The sequence below is a fragment of the Cygnus olor genome, chromosome 2 (genome assembly GCF_009769625.2).
Source record: "Cygnus olor isolate bCygOlo1 chromosome 2, bCygOlo1.pri.v2, whole genome shotgun sequence".
Classification (NCBI taxonomy): domain Eukaryota; kingdom Metazoa; phylum Chordata; class Aves; order Anseriformes; family Anatidae; genus Cygnus; species Cygnus olor.
The window spans coordinates 44,581,599-44,601,642 of NC_049170.1; the positions used below are offsets into that span (position 1 = coordinate 44,581,599).

At 37.2% G+C, this 20,044-nt stretch overlaps 1 protein-coding gene across 4 annotated transcripts in view; it reads left to right on the top strand.

The window, feature by feature from the left end:
• Positions 1–20,044, top strand: part of ANO10 (anoctamin 10) — a 119,592-nt gene that overhangs the window by 63,473 nt on the left and 36,075 nt on the right. For 3 of the 4 annotated variants that reach the window (XM_040548365.1, XM_040548368.1, XM_040548366.1), the window contains exon 12: positions 16,525–16,641. In XM_040548365.1, coding sequence (XP_040404299.1) covers positions 16,525–16,641 — 117 coding nt within the window. Of the gene's footprint in view, positions 1–16,524; positions 16,642–18,708; positions 18,772–20,044 lie in introns of all 4 variants that reach the window. The other variant, XM_040548367.1, reaches the window with a different exon arrangement.

The following is a 20,044-nucleotide window of genomic DNA, read 5'->3' on the forward strand; positions in this document are numbered from 1 at the left end:
GAAGCACTTGAAATAACTGTCTTAAATGTCTCATGCAGAGGCTAGATTCTCCAGCTGAACTATCTGGGCACTGAAGTAATAATGTTATAGCTAATAATATACAAATGTTAAAAAAAAAAAGGGATAAAAACATCAGTCTCAAGAAATAGAAGAGTCCTAGAACTAAGGAATGTGACTAACACTGGCCTAATTGTTCTTGAAAAGATCAAGAGTTATCATGAAATGGGAAACTCAATGTTCAATGTTTTCATGTTCAATGTTTTAATGTAGGCTGCTCTTCTGGTTTGCTGCACAGCATTGGGGAAATCGATTAACCTCAATTCTGTTAGCAATAGAGTGGGGAGAAGAATGTAGCTCTTCTATAATGGATGATATGAATAGTTTATTTTATGATGCTAAGTGATGATACAACACTAATTGCTCTTCCAGTTTGAGATGGTGTACAACAACCTAGTAGATAATGAAGAAACTGGGATTTGAGATTACTGAAGCCTAATGAAGTTTAAAATGTTCATGTTTGACTTGTTGATGGAAAATACTAAAATAAAAATATCTGAACACATACTCAGTGGTTTCAGAATACTGCTTTAATCCCGAATTTCTTTCTCCATTGTTTAAAAATAGAATTAATTTATCATTTTACAAGCATTGGTCCTGCAAAGGTGAGCTTTTGTGTGTTTGCTGTCATGTAATTTAAGGAGTGAGTTTTCCTGGCCATATAACTGAGGGAACTACTCAATCAGGAAAACCAGGCTGGAAGAGTTTGCTGGTGTGGGGCTCACAGTAGTGTGATGCAACTTCCTTTTTCAGCAAGAAAAGGCAATTATTTCCTCAGCAACAAAGTAGCCTGCATAGCTGGGTAATGGTGAGGGGAATCCAGCGAGCCAAGTGGTGTATGTACATACTGGTCCCAATATGTATCTTGGGGAAGTGAATGAAGTCAGTAATTTTCCTGTACACGAACAAGGAATGTTTCATAACTTCATCCCAGATGCTTGGAAACGGTGCTTCATTCCTGAGTTTCATTTGAGGTGCATGTGCAAATGTTTGGGCTGTGCCAGAAGGTGAGCTAGGATCTTGGTTTACAAAGCCACGACCAACATTTTCGAAAATAACATATTCATTTAAAGACCTAATATTCATTTAAACGTATTCATATATATTCATTTAGACATATTCATTTAAAGACCTAAATTTCAGAGTTAACCACTGGTGTCCAGTTAGCATCACTCAAAAAGTGTCAGGAGTGGAAAGGCAGGATTGTAGGACACTTAGCCAAATGGAACCAGAGGTTACTGAGGTTACAGTGTTTCTGAATAATCTGTATGGCCTTTTGTTGCTGTTAACTATCCTTTCATTCCTAAGAGAGAGTGGTTTACTGCCTGCCATGAGATACCGTCCCATATCTTATGACTTCACACTGTATTCAGAATCAAGTAACTCTTCTCTGGAGTTATTAGTGCATTCTGTTGTGCTGCCACTATTCAGTGTCTGATATCTTACCTTTTTTTCCTCTGTCATCTGGAGACTTCTCCCACTGTAAAGGATGCAATTAGCGTTTTTATGGAGAAAAAAAATAAATGTTTATTTTAGTGACTTTTTGTCTTTAGATTTAAAGTTGACTTTTTTCTTAGCAAATTTAGTTGTAGTGAGAAGGATGTCTGAGCTAGTAAAGATAGAGAGCTTTGTGTGATTTTATTTTTTCATTGGCTGAAGGTACAAAATATGAAGGAGTTCGTAATTTTATCCCCTGATAGTCCAGTGGTCACTAATCAGAATATAGTAATTTTAGAATGACTGAGCACATCAGAACATGTATGAAAACCTTCCCTAAGACATTCTCCAGTCCTGTAGTCTCAACATTCTTCATCTGTATGAAAGTAGTTCACAAAGCTTCTTGTCTTCATGCAGCACAACACCCAGCCCTGCAGACTTAAATATGCTTAGTGGGAAGGCTGCTGCTCTCAGATGGATTTTTTTCCTGCACAGGGTGAATGCCCTGCTGACCATCTGCAATCAGCAAGGGCCATTTGCACTGTGTAAGTAGAGCTAGTGAACAAGGGAACCTAAGCCTACCCCATCACGACTGGTAACTGTATTGGTAATCATTCAAGGAAGAAAACAGAGCTAATCTTACAAATGCTGTTGCTCTATTTTAAAACATTGCTTTTATGGTAGAGTATTGTGCTGTTGTAAATACATTCATATACAAGGGATTACTTGTCTTTGCAGGTTAATAATATCACTTCACTTCCGGTGACAGTGTCTAATTCTAATGAGGCTTACTTTCAGAAAGCATATATAAATGTTGTATGTAAAGAAAATATGTATTAGATTTGAAAGAAATAATAGTTGTCTTTCCTTTTATTCATTTCTCTTCATTTGAGAGAAGAGTATGCATTCTGAAAAAAGAGATTCACATATGTAATGTTGCAAACAGCATCACATCTTCAGAAAAGTGTATAGTTTTAAATGAATCTTTTTTTAAATGCTCTTGCTATGCAAATATTGAGAAAGAGAAGAGACACACAACACTTGAGCACAAAATGTGAGCCATCACCCTAGCCTAGCCAAAGCAGTTGCTTCCTATTTGTAGAAATTCCTATGGTAAGGTAAGAATTAGAACGTTTCAACCATTATACTTGTACTAATCCTAGATGCTAAGCTGTTAGTACCTGCTGGTTGGAATGGGCTGGGACATTGCTGTGTGGGATGCAAATGAGTGGTCTTGTACATCAAACTTTTGGATTACACAGAGTGGCGCATTATTAGCCCAAAATTAGGGAATTACCAATGTGAATGGCTATGCTCTCACTCCAACATCAGGTATGGAAAATAGAGATGAGGGCTCCAGAGGAATAGCACCATAGGAATGTTGGCCCATAGAAAAAAGCATCACAGTGCATTTTTAAAGGCAACATGTTGAGAACTGGCTGTGCAAGTTCCAGATTGATGAGAGAAGCCCAGTTATTGATCCTATTGAGTATATCCTGTTGCTAAAAGCACACAAAAGATTTGCAGCAGCAAGTCCACCTAGAGATAACAAGTTTGACAGTATTCTAAAATAATGAAGAAGAATTTATATTAAAAATAAAAGTCAGTTATATATATTTAAGCTTTAAAAAATAAATAAAAGGACAAAAAATTGAATAGGCCATGTGAAGCTAAGACTGCTGGCATGCTGGGGAATAAAAAGGAGGGAAAGAGAGAGAGACTTGAACTTCTAACCCAACCATGGACAAATGAAATTTGTGTCCCTCGAAAAGCAAAACATTTTCATAAAGGTTACCAGTCCTAACAACGAAGTGAGTCCTTAATGAGATCAAGGAGTCAAACCTCAGAACCGGGTAACAAAGTACCTCTGGTCAAGGTCACTGTATTGCGTTTGTATTGTGAAACTAACCTCCATTGTATGTCACAGAGAAAAAAAATAAGAGAGACCTTACTGTAATTACATTATATCCTTTTAGAAAACCTATTTTAGATTTTTCAAGCATGTTTGTATTCACTTCAGGTGATCAAATTTACAAAAAAAAAAAAAAAGTCTCAGTTTACCAGCTTTCAAAGTCTTAGCGATCATCTTTGAAGAATAATGATGCTAAAGACTGACATATATCTTCAGAAGAATCTGGAGTGCTTCTGGTCCCCAAATGTTTTTATTTTAAACCAAGTTACTTAATGTCTTCTTGTGTGTGTGAGAAGTCAGATAAAAATCAGTCAATATAAGATGGAAAAATGCAAAGTTATTTAAAACAATCAAAAACATCCTCTCCCTCCAAGACAACAGGAGACAACCTGCAAACTTCTAAAAACCTGACCCAAGATAAAATATGGTGATATAGATGTGTAATGCGCTTAGTGATACAGTATGTGAAATATGTGAAAAAAACAGGTAATAATAATAATAAAAAAATAAATTGCATTAACACTTAAAAACAGAAGCAGTACAGAGTTTGATGCTTCTGTAGTTTACGTTTGGCATCCTGCAAATTTTGAAGAGGCTCCGGATGCTTTTCAGGTTTGAGGTGACAGGATAATATGCTTGTTCCCACTGAAAGTGAGCGAAACAGTATAACTTCACCCTGTATGTCTGCTGATTAATAAAAACATTGTTTCTGGCTTGAGAGGGCTAGGTATCTGTGATGCTAAAATGATTCACCATAGAAATTGATTTTAAATTGCTATTTATGGTGAAGACATCTTGTCTAACCCAGAACCATTCAGTACTATCAAAGAATGGTAATGTTCTTCTGAGTTGAAGGAAAAATATACTTTTTTTTTTTTTCTTATAATACTTGTATGTCATGCTGGAAGGTCATACTTTTGAATATTGTTGAACTGAGAATTTTTTTTCCTGCTTATGTTTGATGCATGCTGATACTTCTCCCAGTAAAACTACTAGATGAGATGTAAGGAAAGAAGTGCCAAGTAGCAAAACTGAGCCTGTTATCTGACGGGCGTTTAACCTTTTAGGATTTTGCATGGCAATTTACTATGTTAGAAGATAATTCTTTAATCATTATGTCACAGAAAAGCCATACAACCTCAAGTACTGCCAGATCCCTCAGACTTTCCAGGACAAGTTCTTTTATTGTATTTTTTTAAACCTTCTGGAATATATGGGGAATATCTCTTTTATACAAAAGAATGTGTAAAGAACACTTGATCAAGGAGATATGTATATAAGTAAAAGTTCAGGATGAGAGGTTTTAGGGATTTCTTTCTCAAATAACAGCTCTGAAGAGACAATTTTGTTCATGTTTTGGCTGTCTGCTGTGGTATTAGTTTGTTTCTAGCAAAGATTCCTGTGACTGAGGGAGTCTTTAGATAAAAGATTTGAATTGAAGGGCTTCTTCAGTAATTTTACTTTTCTAAACATTTAGACTTTTTTAAGACAGGAGTTACGCAACTTTATCAGGAGCATCTATTTTTAGAGGTGCTGACCGGCAGCCCGCCCCAGGAGTCACCTTGTCACCTCAGGAGGCAGCAAGGCCTCGGGGCTGCTAAGCTGGCCCATGTTGCAGGTCGGGGCCAGCAGAGCTGCTGGAGCAGTGGGGAGCATCACAGCCAGTTCCACGGCACTCTCTGTTCCCAACAACAGCCTCACCCCTGTGCATCAGGCTCTCTCAGTCCTGTACATTTCCTCGCCTTCATCTTTCTCCACATGCTCCTCTCATTTTTTCAGAAGAACTCTCCTTAACCAAATTCAGCACAAAAATGAACGGCATTTTTGCTTCATCTAGAAGCTGACAGAAAGCCACTGTAAAATGCTTCTGGCATTTCCTTAACTCAAAGAAGAAAGAGAATCCCTTTACAGTCTGGTCATAAGGAAAATGAGTAAACACGAGCGGGCCCCAGATTCAGGAAATAAATATTTGCTTTTCATCATTCCATCTGCCCAGACCCAGGCCTGGTTCAGGACTCAAGGTCTGCAGGATGTGTGCTTCCATTGTGCCATCTTCCGGCCTTACAGCAGGGCCAAATCGCTGTGACTAGAAGTTAGCCCTGTCATAGAGTCCTAGAATCATTTAGGTTGGAAAAGACCTCTAAGATCATCCTGTCCAGCCTTTAACCTAGGACAGCCAAGTCCACCATTAAACCATATCTCTAAGCTCTACATCTATACTTCTACACAGGCTTCTCTAGTTCCCTAAATGAATGACTTTTGAAAGTGAGACAAACAGCTGTTTTCAGTACCATGTTACCCCTTTTAGTTATGACTAACAGACCGGTCACAGGTACAGATGGTTTCTTCCTTCAGTCCATGGGCCCCTAAGATTGTGTGACAGCACTGACCAGCTCTGTTGAGATTCATCTCTGAAAAGTCTCAGCTTCCCACCTATCCCCGCTTGCACAGTACATTATAGTAACTCAAAAACCTGTTCAAGTTTTAGCACTGGTTCAAGATCTTGTCTGGCATCTCAGCATTGCCTATTTGACATGCTTGAGGCTTCTTTTGGAGCCACGTTCAGAATTTCTACTTAATTCATTTCAAATTGAACATGGCCTCCTCAGCTGAGATCGTTTCAGCCAGAGAATGAGTCAGCTTCGAGTTCTTAGCACATAGGAATAATCAGCTGTGATGTTTCATAGCAACAAAGTGATGCTGAGCCCTTGCTGTAAGTTGACTCCCAAATGGTCTTACAATTCTAATTGAAGCTGTAAGTACTGCTGCTTTTTTTTTCCTTTCAGCCTCCCTAGCTGTAGGGAGGTAAGAAGTTTGCTTGCTGTATGTTGTCAGAGCTGTTACACCGATGAGATAAAACTTTGTTGGTTTTCTGTTCTAGCTGTAGTTTCACATGTCAAACTGTCAAATCTCAAAAACAAAACAAAACAATTAAGGGTTCCTTAAGAACTGAAGCAGTTCTGGAAGCATTTCATAGCCTGCTTTTATGGGAATGTATGAAGGCCTACAGCTGTGAGATAGGTGACCACTGGAAAAACTTGGTTGCATGAGTATGACTTACAAAAGGGATCTGCTTTAGCAGCAGTGATTCATCTCAAAGCGGATTTGGCTCACAGCTAAAGGTTCTTTCTTTGTGAGCTTGAACAAACCAGGTATGTTTCCAAAAGTTCAAGCTGGTCAGCAGCTAAGGTTAAACTTAGGGCTGTGCTCTGCTGAATGGATCTGCTATGGCCATAAAAGTTGACTTGAGAGCTGCATGGCTGCCTTCCAGCAGCTTTGATAAAGGACTCTTTTATAGCTAGGGCAGGTACTGGTGGTTCAAAAGAAAGAAAATCTTTTGTAATTTTGTGAACACCCATTCACAGAACTGACAGATAAAGAGGGCTTGAGGACATAAAGGTTTGTTTTGTGTTTTTTTTTTTTTTAAAGATACAGTTTTTATGCAAGCTTTTCAGGAGTTGGCAGCATATCCAAACACCTGCTGCAATGTTTAATTAAAACACTTCAGCTGAATGGAAAGCTTCTCTTCTGACCTTTATTGAAAAGCAAAAGGATTATTTAACTGCATTGTTCTAAAAAGGAAAAAAAACACACCAGAAACACAAAACCCCCAAACCTCTATTTTTTTTTACAGGAAAAATGCAAGTGATGAGTTTCCAATATGAAAATTGTTAATTTAATTTTTCCCTCCAGAATACCATTGTTTCAGATTAGCTAGTTTTATTGTACACATTTCAATTAATTTGATTTCATTAAAGTTGCACAGGAATAGAGACTGTAATTAATCTGCAGCTTACTTTGTGATATATCACAATCCATTATTTTTATCTCATGACTCATGGCTATGACATTTTGTACATTATTTAGCATTGCATGATTCACCTTTTGGTCCAGATGAAAAAATGTGCTGTGTCCTGCTAAATTTACCTAGAGCTTCAAACAGAAGTAGAGTAAAATATGCCACTTAAAATAGGATGGAAACATAGAAGAAAGCTGTGAATTACATTAAAATTATTAGTCACTCAGTAAAAATGTGTTTGCAGTGTTGTTAAATACTCTGCTTTGCTTTAAATGTGTTTATTCAGATAAAATTCTTATCTTGGTGTTGTAAGCTGAACAGATTTTTTTCAGGAGGAAGAGTTTTCTTGTGAATCAGCTTTGAAAGTATCATAAGGCAGTTGTATGTAAAGCCAGGTACTTGTGGGAGAAATAAGGAAATGTCTGTAAATAAGAAGATATTAATTTAATCAGATAACTTACTATTCACAGTTAAAGGTAAAAACTTGAATGCACAACATCTCTGGAAAATAGCTGGCTGAGATAGCTCTCTTTTTTTTGTGCTACATACTCTCAAGGCAATTAACAATAGCATCAACTTCAATGTTTAAAATAATTTAAATTCCAATGTAGATGCAACATCAACTTTGCCTAGCATAAATTGAAGAAAAATGTCCAATTGAAAAGTCTGTTAATTGTCTCACGATATCCAGAGCCAGCCTGCTTTTTCAGGAAAACCATCTGTAAGGTTCATTAAATGCTGGGTTTACTTTCATATACGTATAGTTTGATAACTTTGAGCTTGTCCAAGACTCAGTTGGGAGATACCTGTCCGCTTTGGCTTGGACTAAGGCAAAGGAGATTTCAGGCAGGGGAAAAGAGTTTTCAAGGACGGTATTGCCTACAGCAGGTGAGTATTTCTGTTTAGCACTGAATTGACTTACAGTAGTTTTAAACCATTGGCGAAAGTAATGCTTCTTACCTCCTTATTGATCCCAGGTCATCTGCTTGTGCAGTGGATGATGAATTTGAGTCCTGACAAACAGAAATCCTTGGAATTCTGACTATAACTTGCATCTTTTTTTTTTTTTGTGGAGAAAAATGTATGGCTTAGAGGTAGAAAGAAGTATAAGTTTTATAGATTAATAGAAAATAGCGAACTTTTTTTTTTTTCTTTTCTTCCTCGATGTGGAACATTAGGGCATTTTGACAATAAACTATACCTGTCAGAGTGGGAGCCTATATGTAATGCTAGCAATCAGCTAAGAGGCACTTCGTAAGGCTTGGTATTAATCATACTGTCAATTTCAATTCCATGGGCATCCTTCTTTCCACTTTTCGCTTAGAATTTATTTCAGAGCACGATCAAAGCTCCGCTGTTCATTACATTCAGCATTAGCTAATTTGGCTTTTGGCAACTCTTATCCCAGTTCCTATTAAACACTATCCATAAATTGAGATAAGGGTTGTGCCAAAACATTTGAGGATTATCAAATGGCAGCACAGAGATGGGTGCATTATCATACTGCTTTAAAGACTGTTGGGTTACTGTAAAATTAACCATTAGCAAATATTTAAAAGCTCTGAGACAAATTTACACCTACAGCATTTTTTCATGTCTTTGGAATTGATTCAGGATGAAACAAATGTGAGAAAAATCATGTCTTAGAACATTTCTGCAAGGCTCATTTGTGTACTTTGTATTTTTATAGAGAGCTTTTAGGAAATAGTCTTGTAAGTATGCTGTATCGTATTTTGCATCACAGAATATGCTGTGTTTATGAAACAAGATTATTAGCGTTTGAGCTTATGTACCTGTAAGTGTTTTTCCCAAGTTGCAGTCAGTTAGAAGCCTTTGTATAAGGGTGGTATCACAAAATCTTTTCTTTACAATCTTTTAGTTCTTTTAGTTCAGCAGGTGTTTCTAGAACCTGCTTAATGTTTAATTTCTAGTGATAGATCCAAAAATGGCAATGTGCAAGGCTTATGTATATAAATAAAATTCCCATTTTACCAGCCCTTACTCTTCTTTTTTCATGCTTCAGGGTCTTGGAGAAAACAAAACAAAAAAACAAAACAACAGATAAAGTGCTGAAAAAGTCTTCTGAAAGTAGGCTTAACATTTTCAATGTAAAAGATCTATAAAAAGGCTGATCAGGTATGTAAATACTGAGAAGTAAGGAACTGGTGGCTTTATTGCAGCGTCAAATAAGTCAGTGAGAAAATTCCTATAGATTTCAGTGGCAGAGGAAAGGGCCAGATCTGCCTCCTCTTAAATGTTACTGCTGGAGAAAACTGTGGAGGATTGTTATGCATCTAAATCTTCTCAAAAAGACTAATACAACTGGTTACCACTTCAGTTCATTAGTTAGACGAAATATGATGTATAGCAGCTGTGGTTGAAAAGTTAGTAAGAAATAGTCTATAAATAAACAGGAAATCTGTTTTAAAAAGACGTAATTGGTAGAAAATATAATGGTGCCATAAGAGGAAAAAAAAATACCATGTCTATGCAACTGATTAGATTGCTTGTGCTTTTCAGCTTCGCTTATCACATGCCTTGGTAGAATACACTTAACAGGTTGCCACTGATTTATGTTGGAAGTTGTGTCTGGCTTAAATTCTTCCTAAGGCTTTCAGAGAGCAGGACCAAGTTTCAGCAGGCATACTGGATTGCTTTGTTTGCTTTCCAACAGGGCTCTCTTTTTAGAAAACAGGAAGTCCAAAAATACCCAAGGGCAGAAGGGACCATCCCTTGCTCACTAGCTCCCTCACCAAGGGATGACGCTTGAAATTTTACTTTTTTTTTTTTTTCCATTTTTCTTCCTTTTTTTCCTGCTTTGTTTCACTTTTTGCTTTTGCTGTTACTTCCTGGAAACATGAATAGGGAAGGTTCCTTACAGATTATTTTTGAAACCTTTTATGTGGTCTTATCTGCTCAAGTCCCTTGCTGAGGAGCGCTGGTCTGGAATTGGCTTATTTTCAGTAATGATAGCTATGCAAAGTGACTGTAGTGTTTAGAATAAATTTGCTTCTTCTGAAAGAAACAAAATCAATAGTCTGGAGGCATAAGGCCAAGACTTGACTGGAAAAGGGTTGTGTATCATTGCTGCTAGAGGCCAGTGCTGCTGGTGTGTGTGTAACAGGAACAAAACAAAGCCTGGCTCCCATGATGGGTAGCTTAATACTTTTTACGTGATTGAAATATGCCTCAAAGCTGAATATTATGCCTGGTGCCTTTTTCAGTGTAGATTTCTACTTATAGTGGATTGGTAATAAAAGCACAGAGGAGGATTTCTGCACTAATTAAAGCAGTTGGAGAAATGTAAATGTGTGGACGCTGCAAGCCAGCATTCGTCTCTTAAGACAGGTTAAATTATTACATGTCGCATTGTACCAGCCCCAGAAAAATGAAGTATGTGTAGTGATTCAGCTTCTGAATATTAGGACCCAGATTCAGCAAATGACTGTATTATTTATTAATCTTCCAATTTTAAGCACGTGCTTAAGTGTTTTTCTGAACGTAAATGTATTTACAGATATGCTTAAAACTTAAACATAAGCTTAAATACTCTGTTGAGCAGGACTCGATTGCAGAAATGTGCTGGTACAGATGATAGAAGATGTCTGATCTAGTCTTACCTTTCTAATGTTCTGTCATAAATGTTGCTACCAGTTTTCCTCAGGCAGCCTTTGTGGTGTTTTGTCTTGTGCATGTGCTCATCAGGTAAGAGGAAGGAGGTGCCATTCTGTTACAAGTTATAAGCGGACCAGATGATGCCATCTCTGCTGAGGCCTTCTGACGTGTTGTGTAATAAGCTTCTGTCCAGCTGCATCCATCTCAGCTGCGTTGCAATGGGGCAGGCTGAAGCTCTCCCTGCAGGATGCTTGTTTCAGTTTGGAGTTTATGTATTTTTACACAAATGCCTTGTCCTCTTTAAGAAAGGAGAAAATGCATATTTTTAAAAAATATATACAATATAGATTACTGTTGTGCTGAAAAGATGTGTTAAATCTGCTTTGAAGTGGCAGCGAGCAGGCTGACAAAAGGCTTACTCTGATCTCAAGAATGTGCTTTATGATGCTCCTAGGAGAAAACTGCCCAAACATGGCGAAGATCTAAGCTTCTCTCTTCTATCATTGTTTTATGTGCTATGTAGAGATTTAAAGGAGCCCAGCAGATGTAAGTGCACGAAAATTTCACCTGTACTGAGTGTCTTCCAGATGAGAGCAGAGATGGATGTCGCCGTGTTAGTACTAGAGTGGCAAGAGGCATTAAGTCTGAGGCAGGATGATTGCACTTTGTTCTTGGTGTTCCCCTTGAGTTTTGGCAGCAAGGAGAAGAAAGCTTACCGTCATGGAAGTGCAGGAGAGATGGGTTTGCTGGTTTGGAGATAAAAGGGATAGGTGGAGCATGCAGATTGTGACAGGCATTTGGATTGTACGTGTGTCCATGTGTATGTCTATGGGAGGAGAAGACAGTCTCAAACTGAATGGGAGAGGTGAAGAAATCTTGAAATAGGACAAACATGAAATAATCACTTCATTTCATTTTTTGTCATCCATACCTCCCAGGAATTTGAACATTTCTGTGGGTAAAACAAAATGTTGAAGGGAATTATCAGAGGGTTTTTTTCCCACTAAGATTCTGTGTACGCTTTATAAAAATTCCATAATAATATGGGATGTGAGGTTTTAAAGCAGGATTTATCAGAGTAGCAGAAGAAAGGCCTTTCTTAAAGTCCCTCAGCTGTGATAATTCTATTCTACCAGTGGGACTCTAATAAAGCTAGCTCGGACTAAAAGTGGGAAGGAAAGTTTGCTCATGCTTTCTTTTTATGTATATTGCAGAAATATTTTCTCATAAATTTGTTTTATTGCTGTCTATTAAAGACAATTTAATTTAATAGGACTTCCTGAGCTCCATGGAAATTTTTCTTTGCCTGTATTGCTCCCTTGACAGAATTATTTTTCACTTCCCTTCCTCATTTTTCCTGCTCTCAGAAGGATACAAGACTCTCAAAGCTAAACACTGTTGCCATAGAAAGAGGTAAATTTATTCTTTGTTCTCTTCCTAGTCTTTGATCTTGGCTTAGTTTAGTGTCAGCATACTGTGAACCAGAGTCCTAGCAAAAAATCTAATAATTTCCCTGCATTCTGCTCTGACAATAGCATGGTCCTGCAGTGATACTTTCCTTCATGTTTGCAAAGGCTTTTTGTATAGAATCATTCAGGTTGGAAAAGACCTCTAAGATCATCTAGTCCAACCTTTAACCCAGTACTGAAGTCCACCACTAAACCATGATACGAAGTTCTACGTCGTTTCTTGAAGACCTCCAGGGACGGTGACTCAACCGCCTCCCTGGGCAGCCTGTTCCAATGCCACACAACCCTTTCAGTAAAGAAATTTCTCCTAATATCCCACATAAACCTCCCCTGGCAAAGCTTGAGGACATTTCCTCTGGTCTTATCACTCGGCTCCTCGGAGAAGAGCACAATCCCCTCCTCGCTACAACCTCCTTTAAGATAATTGTGAAGTACAATGAGGTCTCCCCTGAGCCTTCTCTTCTCCAAGCTAAAAAACCCCAGCTCCCTCAGCAGCTCTTCATAAGACTTGTTTTCTAGATCCTTCACCAGCTTCCTTGCCCTTCTTTGGACACGAAGTAGTTACATACCAGTAAAGAGAGTAGTAGCAAATACCAGTAGAGGACAGAGGCTCAAAGTGATGTACCGTTCTTATATGTTGGCTCTCATGTAGAGTTGCTTATCTATGTAGAGTTGAGTAACCACAGGCCATCGTTTCATATTACATACTAGTTCTAGACTGGACTCTGTCCAGATTTCTGATTTTAATTGATTTTTTGGGGGGGTAAATATTAGATTGTAAAATAGGCTTTTCATACAAAATGGTTTTGAAGTCTTTCCCAGCTGACATTTGGCATGCACTTTATCGACTAACCAGCAACGAAGCTACTGCTTTTGTTCTTTTTTTCGCTTTTTTTTTTTTCAGTTGAGTAGATTTTGACAGGAGTTGCTGCAGTCAGACTGCTGTAGAAATCAGATTAGCTGTTCAAAATTCCAGGAATTTAACCCTAATTTGCATTTTCTGTGTTAGAAGAGACGAGGTTGGGGACACTGCTCCAAAACACAGCTGCTGCTTCTCCTCCTGTCAGTAGCTGCACAGAACAGAGCAGTTCCTCCAGCTCTCCGAGCACCTGGCACGAGACCACAGAGAGTTTGATGGCACCGAGTTTACCAAGGGGGGACTCGTTGCTGTTTCCCTCTGTGCCCGCTTGGCAGATTGCAAAACGGGAGGGGACTTTGCTGCTGGCATCAGGGAGCTTACAGCTTGTGTTAATGTTATCCCAGGTTTTGCTCACAGTGAAATAGTCCTCTTGAAATCGTTATGAGGGGCATGTTATTGGAAACAACGCTGGGTTTTGATGGCTGCAGTTAGAACTAGTGGTTGTTTTTGTAACCTGCTTTAAACAAATGCCCAAACCAGCTCTGAAGAAATTTTAGTATTGGACAAATACATTTGCGCTAGTTGTGTAACAAATTTGGATAAGCTTAAGTAGTTTCTTCTTGTAATATATTCATACTTGTGTTAATGTAACTTTATGCTATGAAGGAGAAATTTTTGTATATTCTGGCAACTTATACTGTACTTTTAAGACATTTATTTTTTGAAAGCAGATGGTTCCTTTTCCTGGATCTGATATACAGAAATCATACTAAAACAACATTAAGAAATCCGTACAGAATATGAATGATAAAATGAATACAACTACACATCTCCTTACTTTTTTCTTCAGTTTCTCTTGAATAACTGTTTACATTTCCTTAGTCAAATGGCAATTCCAAAATAAAATATGAACTGTTAATAAGTTAGATATATTCTCTTTTAAAGAGGTTGTATGAGTCATATGACCAACATTCATAATTTCTGCCAGTTGCCTTCCCAATTTTATTAATATTATTTCTAATTTGTAAATAAGAAAAGCAGGAGAGGCCTTGGGATTATTTTTCTTTTGAAAGATGTTAGCAAAGGATAGCTGTTGCTGTCATGCCTTTTTTTCAGGCTCACTAGGACTTAAGAGGTAGAATTGAACTGAGTTTGCTGCCTGTTACACACTAAGACATCCCGTTCAGTTCTAAGAACATTATAACTGGTAGAACTTTGTTTTTGACAAAAGAACACAAAAAGGCCATTCTGATGCATAAACCAAAGCTCTCTAATACAGTCATCTAGTCTTTTTTTGTTTTTTTTTAAACATCCACCTGTAGTTGATGCCTAGGAGAGAGAATGCCAGTAGGGCATAGGGCAAGCAAAAATAATGACTATTCCCCATCTATATTCTGTCCATCTAGCACTCTCTGGCATGAAGGCTTTCTGAATGGGAGGTTCTGCCCTCATGTTATTTGTGTTTTAAGGCTACCAGTTGTGCTAGCATGAAAACAGACTTCTGGCAAACAGTGTCAAAAGCAGTTTTCATTATGTGTTGGTACCAGATCTGTTGACAAAACAAATGAAAAACCTTTGGAGTACTGCTTACTGGGCTTTGTTCAGGTGATAGGATGATAAAACTCTTCATTTGATAAAGCAATTAAAACACATTAGTCTCTTAAATCTTCTCTTTAAAAAAAAAAGAAAAGATATTTTTGGGGGTTAGCTGCAGCATTTTTGTTGGGACACTATTAAGTTGAGTGGGAAACGAAAACTTTTTTATGAGTAGGAGAACATTTTACTGTTGTCAGGACTTTTTTAATAATGTGGTATTGCACATCGCTTTACACAGCAGACGTGTTAATTGCTTCATTAACCTCTTCATCTGTATTCAGGTTCTCATCGATGATGTTTTACTGTCACATTAAGTTTCAGCCTTCCTCTCAGCTCTTTAAGCAAATTAGTATTCCTTGCACTATCAGTCTGTTTTCTGGATCTACTAACTTTTTTCTGTAATAGATTTTCAAAAATAATTTCATGTCTGGCTCTTCATTAATCTCTTTTTGTTCTCTTACTTTGTTCCTGCTATCTGATTTGTTATTGGAATTGACTTATTTAGAGTTTCACTACCACTGCTACTGGATCTGTAGTATTTTTGCTGCCTTCTTGCTCACCTAATTCCAGAATCTTGGGGATTTTTGGTGCATCAAGATCACATAATTCAGCAAAATATATTTCAGAAAGAAGCAATAGTCTTTTCTATTTTATGAAAATTTGGGGTAATTTGATAATTAGCTCAGATATGCAATCTACATCTAGGTGTGTCTGAGTATCACCATCATGTCAGTGGAACCTAAGTCACTCTTAAAATTAAGCATGTATGTTATATGTTGCCTTATATTGCTCAGGATTTTCTCAACTAGGGACAGGCTCCTGATTGCAAAAATGCATCATGCTGTTAGCTCAGCCATTGATAAAACAAGATTTAATCATTCTTGCTTAGGTAATAGTTATATTTAACATAAATGAAGAAACAGAACCATTGACTTGACAATTTGGCCCTTGTATTCAGTGAGGGGAGGGGAATGGTGCATGTCGAAATGAAATTTAAAGGCTGGTTGGGAAGCACTAGATTCAACAGAAATTCATATACATTTTCTCATAAACAATCTTATAAAATTTTGTGACAAATGTTGACTAATATGGCATCTTAATTTCAGAACGTTTCTCCATTTACTGGAAAGTTTCTGTTCATGACTTTGCCAAATACCAAATACTTTGCCAAATACTTCAAATACCAATTTGAAGATAGTATTAATTTATTGTGTTTTATAGTTATCTGATCCTTACTCAGGAGTGTTTTTAGATTTTAATAACTCTTTAAATGCAAAAATTCTGGGTTTGTTCAACATTTTTTTACAAAATGTTTCTATCATTTCTATTATGGCACATGCATGCACATGCATATACACGTTGTTATAAATGTATATAATTCTGTGTAATTATATATGGTTTTGATGTGTTTAAATGCTTATACATGACTATGTGCTAGATGCCATAATTCAATTTCTATGCATGAATAAAATGTTTGAAAAGCTGTTTATCTGGAATCATAAACACAAATTTAAGTTGAAAAATAAGAGTACATAGTGAAAATGGGATTTTTATGAAAATAAACTAAATGATATATGTGTATATTCAAATTATGAATGACAGTAAATAGAAAAATATGGAGTAGCTGAGCCTAAATATAGTTATATTATGTTATCTGTGTACTTGTCACAAGAAATCATTGTTTTTATATCTATTGCTAACACTTGGAAAAAGTATTATACTGTTCTCTCCATGCTTCAAACTCTATTGAATAATATTTTTCTTTTTACTTTTTTTCCAGCACTTGCTGCTAGCAATAAAGTTTGTCATGGCATTTGTAATTCCTGATAAACCAAGAGATATCCAGATTAAACTGGCCAAGTTGGAATTTGAATCTCTAGAGGCTCTCAAACAACAGGTATGGGTAACTGACTTGTACAGCAGTGAAAGGTTTTGCTGGCCTAAAGGAAAAAATAAATTAGGAATATTTTGCTTTAGTTTTAAAGAATAAATACATAAATCCCCAGATGTTGAAATTCCTTTAACATTGTATAAAACATACCCTTTGTGTGCTCCAGGTGCAACTGTGTAACTTCCTCTATTCTGCGTGTTTGTGTATAACTGGCAATTTATTTTCTTAAACATCTACCATAGCTTCTTGTGACAAAGTGATCTCTTAATTCTGCACAAACCAAGTCGGCAAAGAACACGCTGCCTTTTCTAGTTAGACACACCCAAAGCCTCATGTGGTAGCAGAACATCACTATTGAGGTCAGCAATGTCTTCCATCAGCCATGACAAATAAAACCCAAATTGCAATTGAGTCTAATGCCTGATAGCTTTGTTTTGCCTTTCTCCAGTATTTTGGTGTGAAGTTACCAGGAGCTAGTCGTGGATCACATTTACTCTTTAGATGATATTAAAAGGAGCAGGGCTACAATTCAATTTTAGATGTTCCTTCTCTGTTTTCATTTTGTAAACAGGTAAAACTAGGTCATCCACAAGAACCTTTAGCTCAAGTGAATACAGTCACCTTTGGTTAGAGCGTACCAACTGGAATATATGCAGAGTCTCTTTTAATAAGAAAATGTGTGTCAGCAGTTAGGACTTTGTCTCCTACCCTTGTATCTGTGCGTTCATTGAACTAATGTATGCCTGATCCCGAGTTCTTCAGGGTTTCGTTCATCCAATAGTGAAAAGTTGGTCTGAATTTCAGTAAGAACCAGAAGCCTGCCAATTCTCTTCTACTACTTTCAGTCCTCTTGCAGGATTCAGGAAGAGCATTGACTCATTTTTAAGTGCCTTGGTAGGTACTTCAAACACGAGTATCTACCATCACCTTTTTACATTTCCTGTAATTGATAACTGTTATGTATTTCATAGAAATGTGAAGATTTGGGCTTTTCTTCTGTTGCCTGAATTTCAGTACAAAAATCCTGCATTTTAAAGTAATCTGTGGGCAGTGCAAAAAGGTACTGAACCATTTATTTTGGAAGCACACATTCACGTTCTTCCTCTTGTTACCGAGATTCATCAAGGTAATCTAAAGCGTAAGTCTTTCTTTCAAGCAAAAACCAGCAACAAACAAAAAAAAATTAGAAAAAGCTGTTTAAAAGAACAGGTATGGGGCAAATATCTGGGGCAAATGTTTTGTGGCATGATGTTACAGAGAAACTAGCTCACATACTTTTATGTAAGCGTGAATTACATCCCTCTTTTAATGCTATCCAGACATGCATACCATTGTGTTAAAAGTGATGTGTATTTCTTGGAAGTGTTGGGATGTAGCTATTAGAAAGGTATTAACAGTATCAGACTGTAAATCTCTAAGATGCTGAAATAGATTAAGATCCATATATAGTGTGTAGAGAGAAAATCTCTTAACACAGCTACTTTGAACAGTTGTATTGATTATGTTTGGGATCCTTAAGTTTAGGCAGTGCAAGCATTTGTGAAAAATGCCACAGTTAAAAAAAACAACCAAACAAAAAACCCCACAACATTTTGTATTGGAATGAGTGTCTACCATTTTGAAGTTCTCAAACTTTAGGTAAGAAGGTGTTTTACGAAGTTCTGAAATGCTTCTTTTAAATATTTCTTTATGTAGTTTGTGTTGAGACTGTTGAAAGGGAGTGGACTGTTGAATAGGTTGTACTAATTTGATCTCTTTTGAAAATATGATACACTCAATGTATCATATTTTTGACTAAAGACAAAATACTTTAACTTTTCTGAATCCGAACTGGGGAATGTTTTACATCTGTGGACTTTGTTTCAGATTTCCCTTCTGTCCTTCAGGGCAAGACTTGTTAGACTTTTTTTTTTTTGTCTTTTTTTTTTGGGGTGGGGGGCAGTAAATAAAGTTAATGGGAGCACATTAACAGAGGATTAAGGAGCACATGGTGAAAGATTGTTGGAAAAAGAGCAGAAGCAATGCTGTTCACAATACCTAAACTTCTGTATTATTTTTTTTGTCACCTGGAAGGAAGCCTGGATGCTGGGCAACTAGAAATGGGTACTGTCTGCTACTGGGATGATGGGCCCTTTGGTGAGCATCATAATCCGTCATAAGGAAGTAGCTAACTCTAAAGTGGGGTGAGGTGCTTAAAACTCTTTTTCCTTTGCTTCATTGCCATACTCGTCTCTGTCGCTACTATTTCTTGCAAGTGCAGAAGCATGCTGTGTTGTTTGGTCTAAATCCTGTTTTAAGGAAGAGAGACCAAATATAGGTGTGCCTGCAAGCAGCAAGGGAACGCTCAGCTAATTCTCATGTGGTTCAGGAATGACCATGTGTGTAGGTGAATCCCAGCGCTGTAAAACTAGTGTGACGACACTGCAGCTTTTCAGGGCAGTGTTCTAGTGACATTAAAAGCTACGTGGATAAGCATCTTGGTTTCTGGACACAGCTTGATGAATAGACAAAAGGATCCAACCTCATGGTTGGAGATGCGTCAGCAATCTGTCCTTACAAAAGACCAAGTTCCAGAAACACAAGTAAACCACACATTAAACAGCATATCTTGTATTTTGTGGGCTAGATTGCAGTAATGTTTTCAGGTACTATGAGATCTTCCCAATATTACTGTCTGCTGACAAAGACAAACATTAGAAGAAATAACTTCATTCTACACTGAAACTAGACCCAGGCAAACCAAATCAGAAACAAATTGAGGAAAAATAATTATTCATGCAGTTATATTCTGAGCATGAAATACTGAGAGAACTCCAACAGGTTTTATTATTGTTTTTCAGGAAAATGAAAGTTTTAAATAGTGGGGAATGGTGTATCTCTTCACAAAGTGCAGCTACCTAGACAGAATCAGTATTCTGAAAACAAAAGCTTATTGATATTTAAAAAAAAAAAAAGTTTTTAATGGTTCTTTTGCATTGAAAGTCTGAATTTTCTGAATTAGATAAAGATGCTTTTCCTTACAGCATCTCTTTCACTATCTCATCAGAATAAACACAGCACTGATAGCAACAATAAAAGTAGAAATAAATATTAGTAAAAGAGTTCACTTTGTCAGAATAACTGTAGGGGAAAAAAGACAAACAAACTGTGATTAAGCTTGAGCAGAAATGCAGGTGTGGAGGTTTTTGTTGTTGTTGTACCATGCATCCCTTCCCAGTTCCCTCTTTACCTCCAAGGGGAGCCAATCTATAAAAGTCCTGTCATCCCTGTGCTCTAGTTTCCTTCCTCAAGGTGTTCTAGCACTCAGTGGCCAGTGTCTTTTAACAGGAATACCTTTTCCTTCTGCTAAGTAAAGTCTTTGAGCACCCCCTCTGAAGAAGTGTGTCCATCTGTTCACCTGTGTCCACCC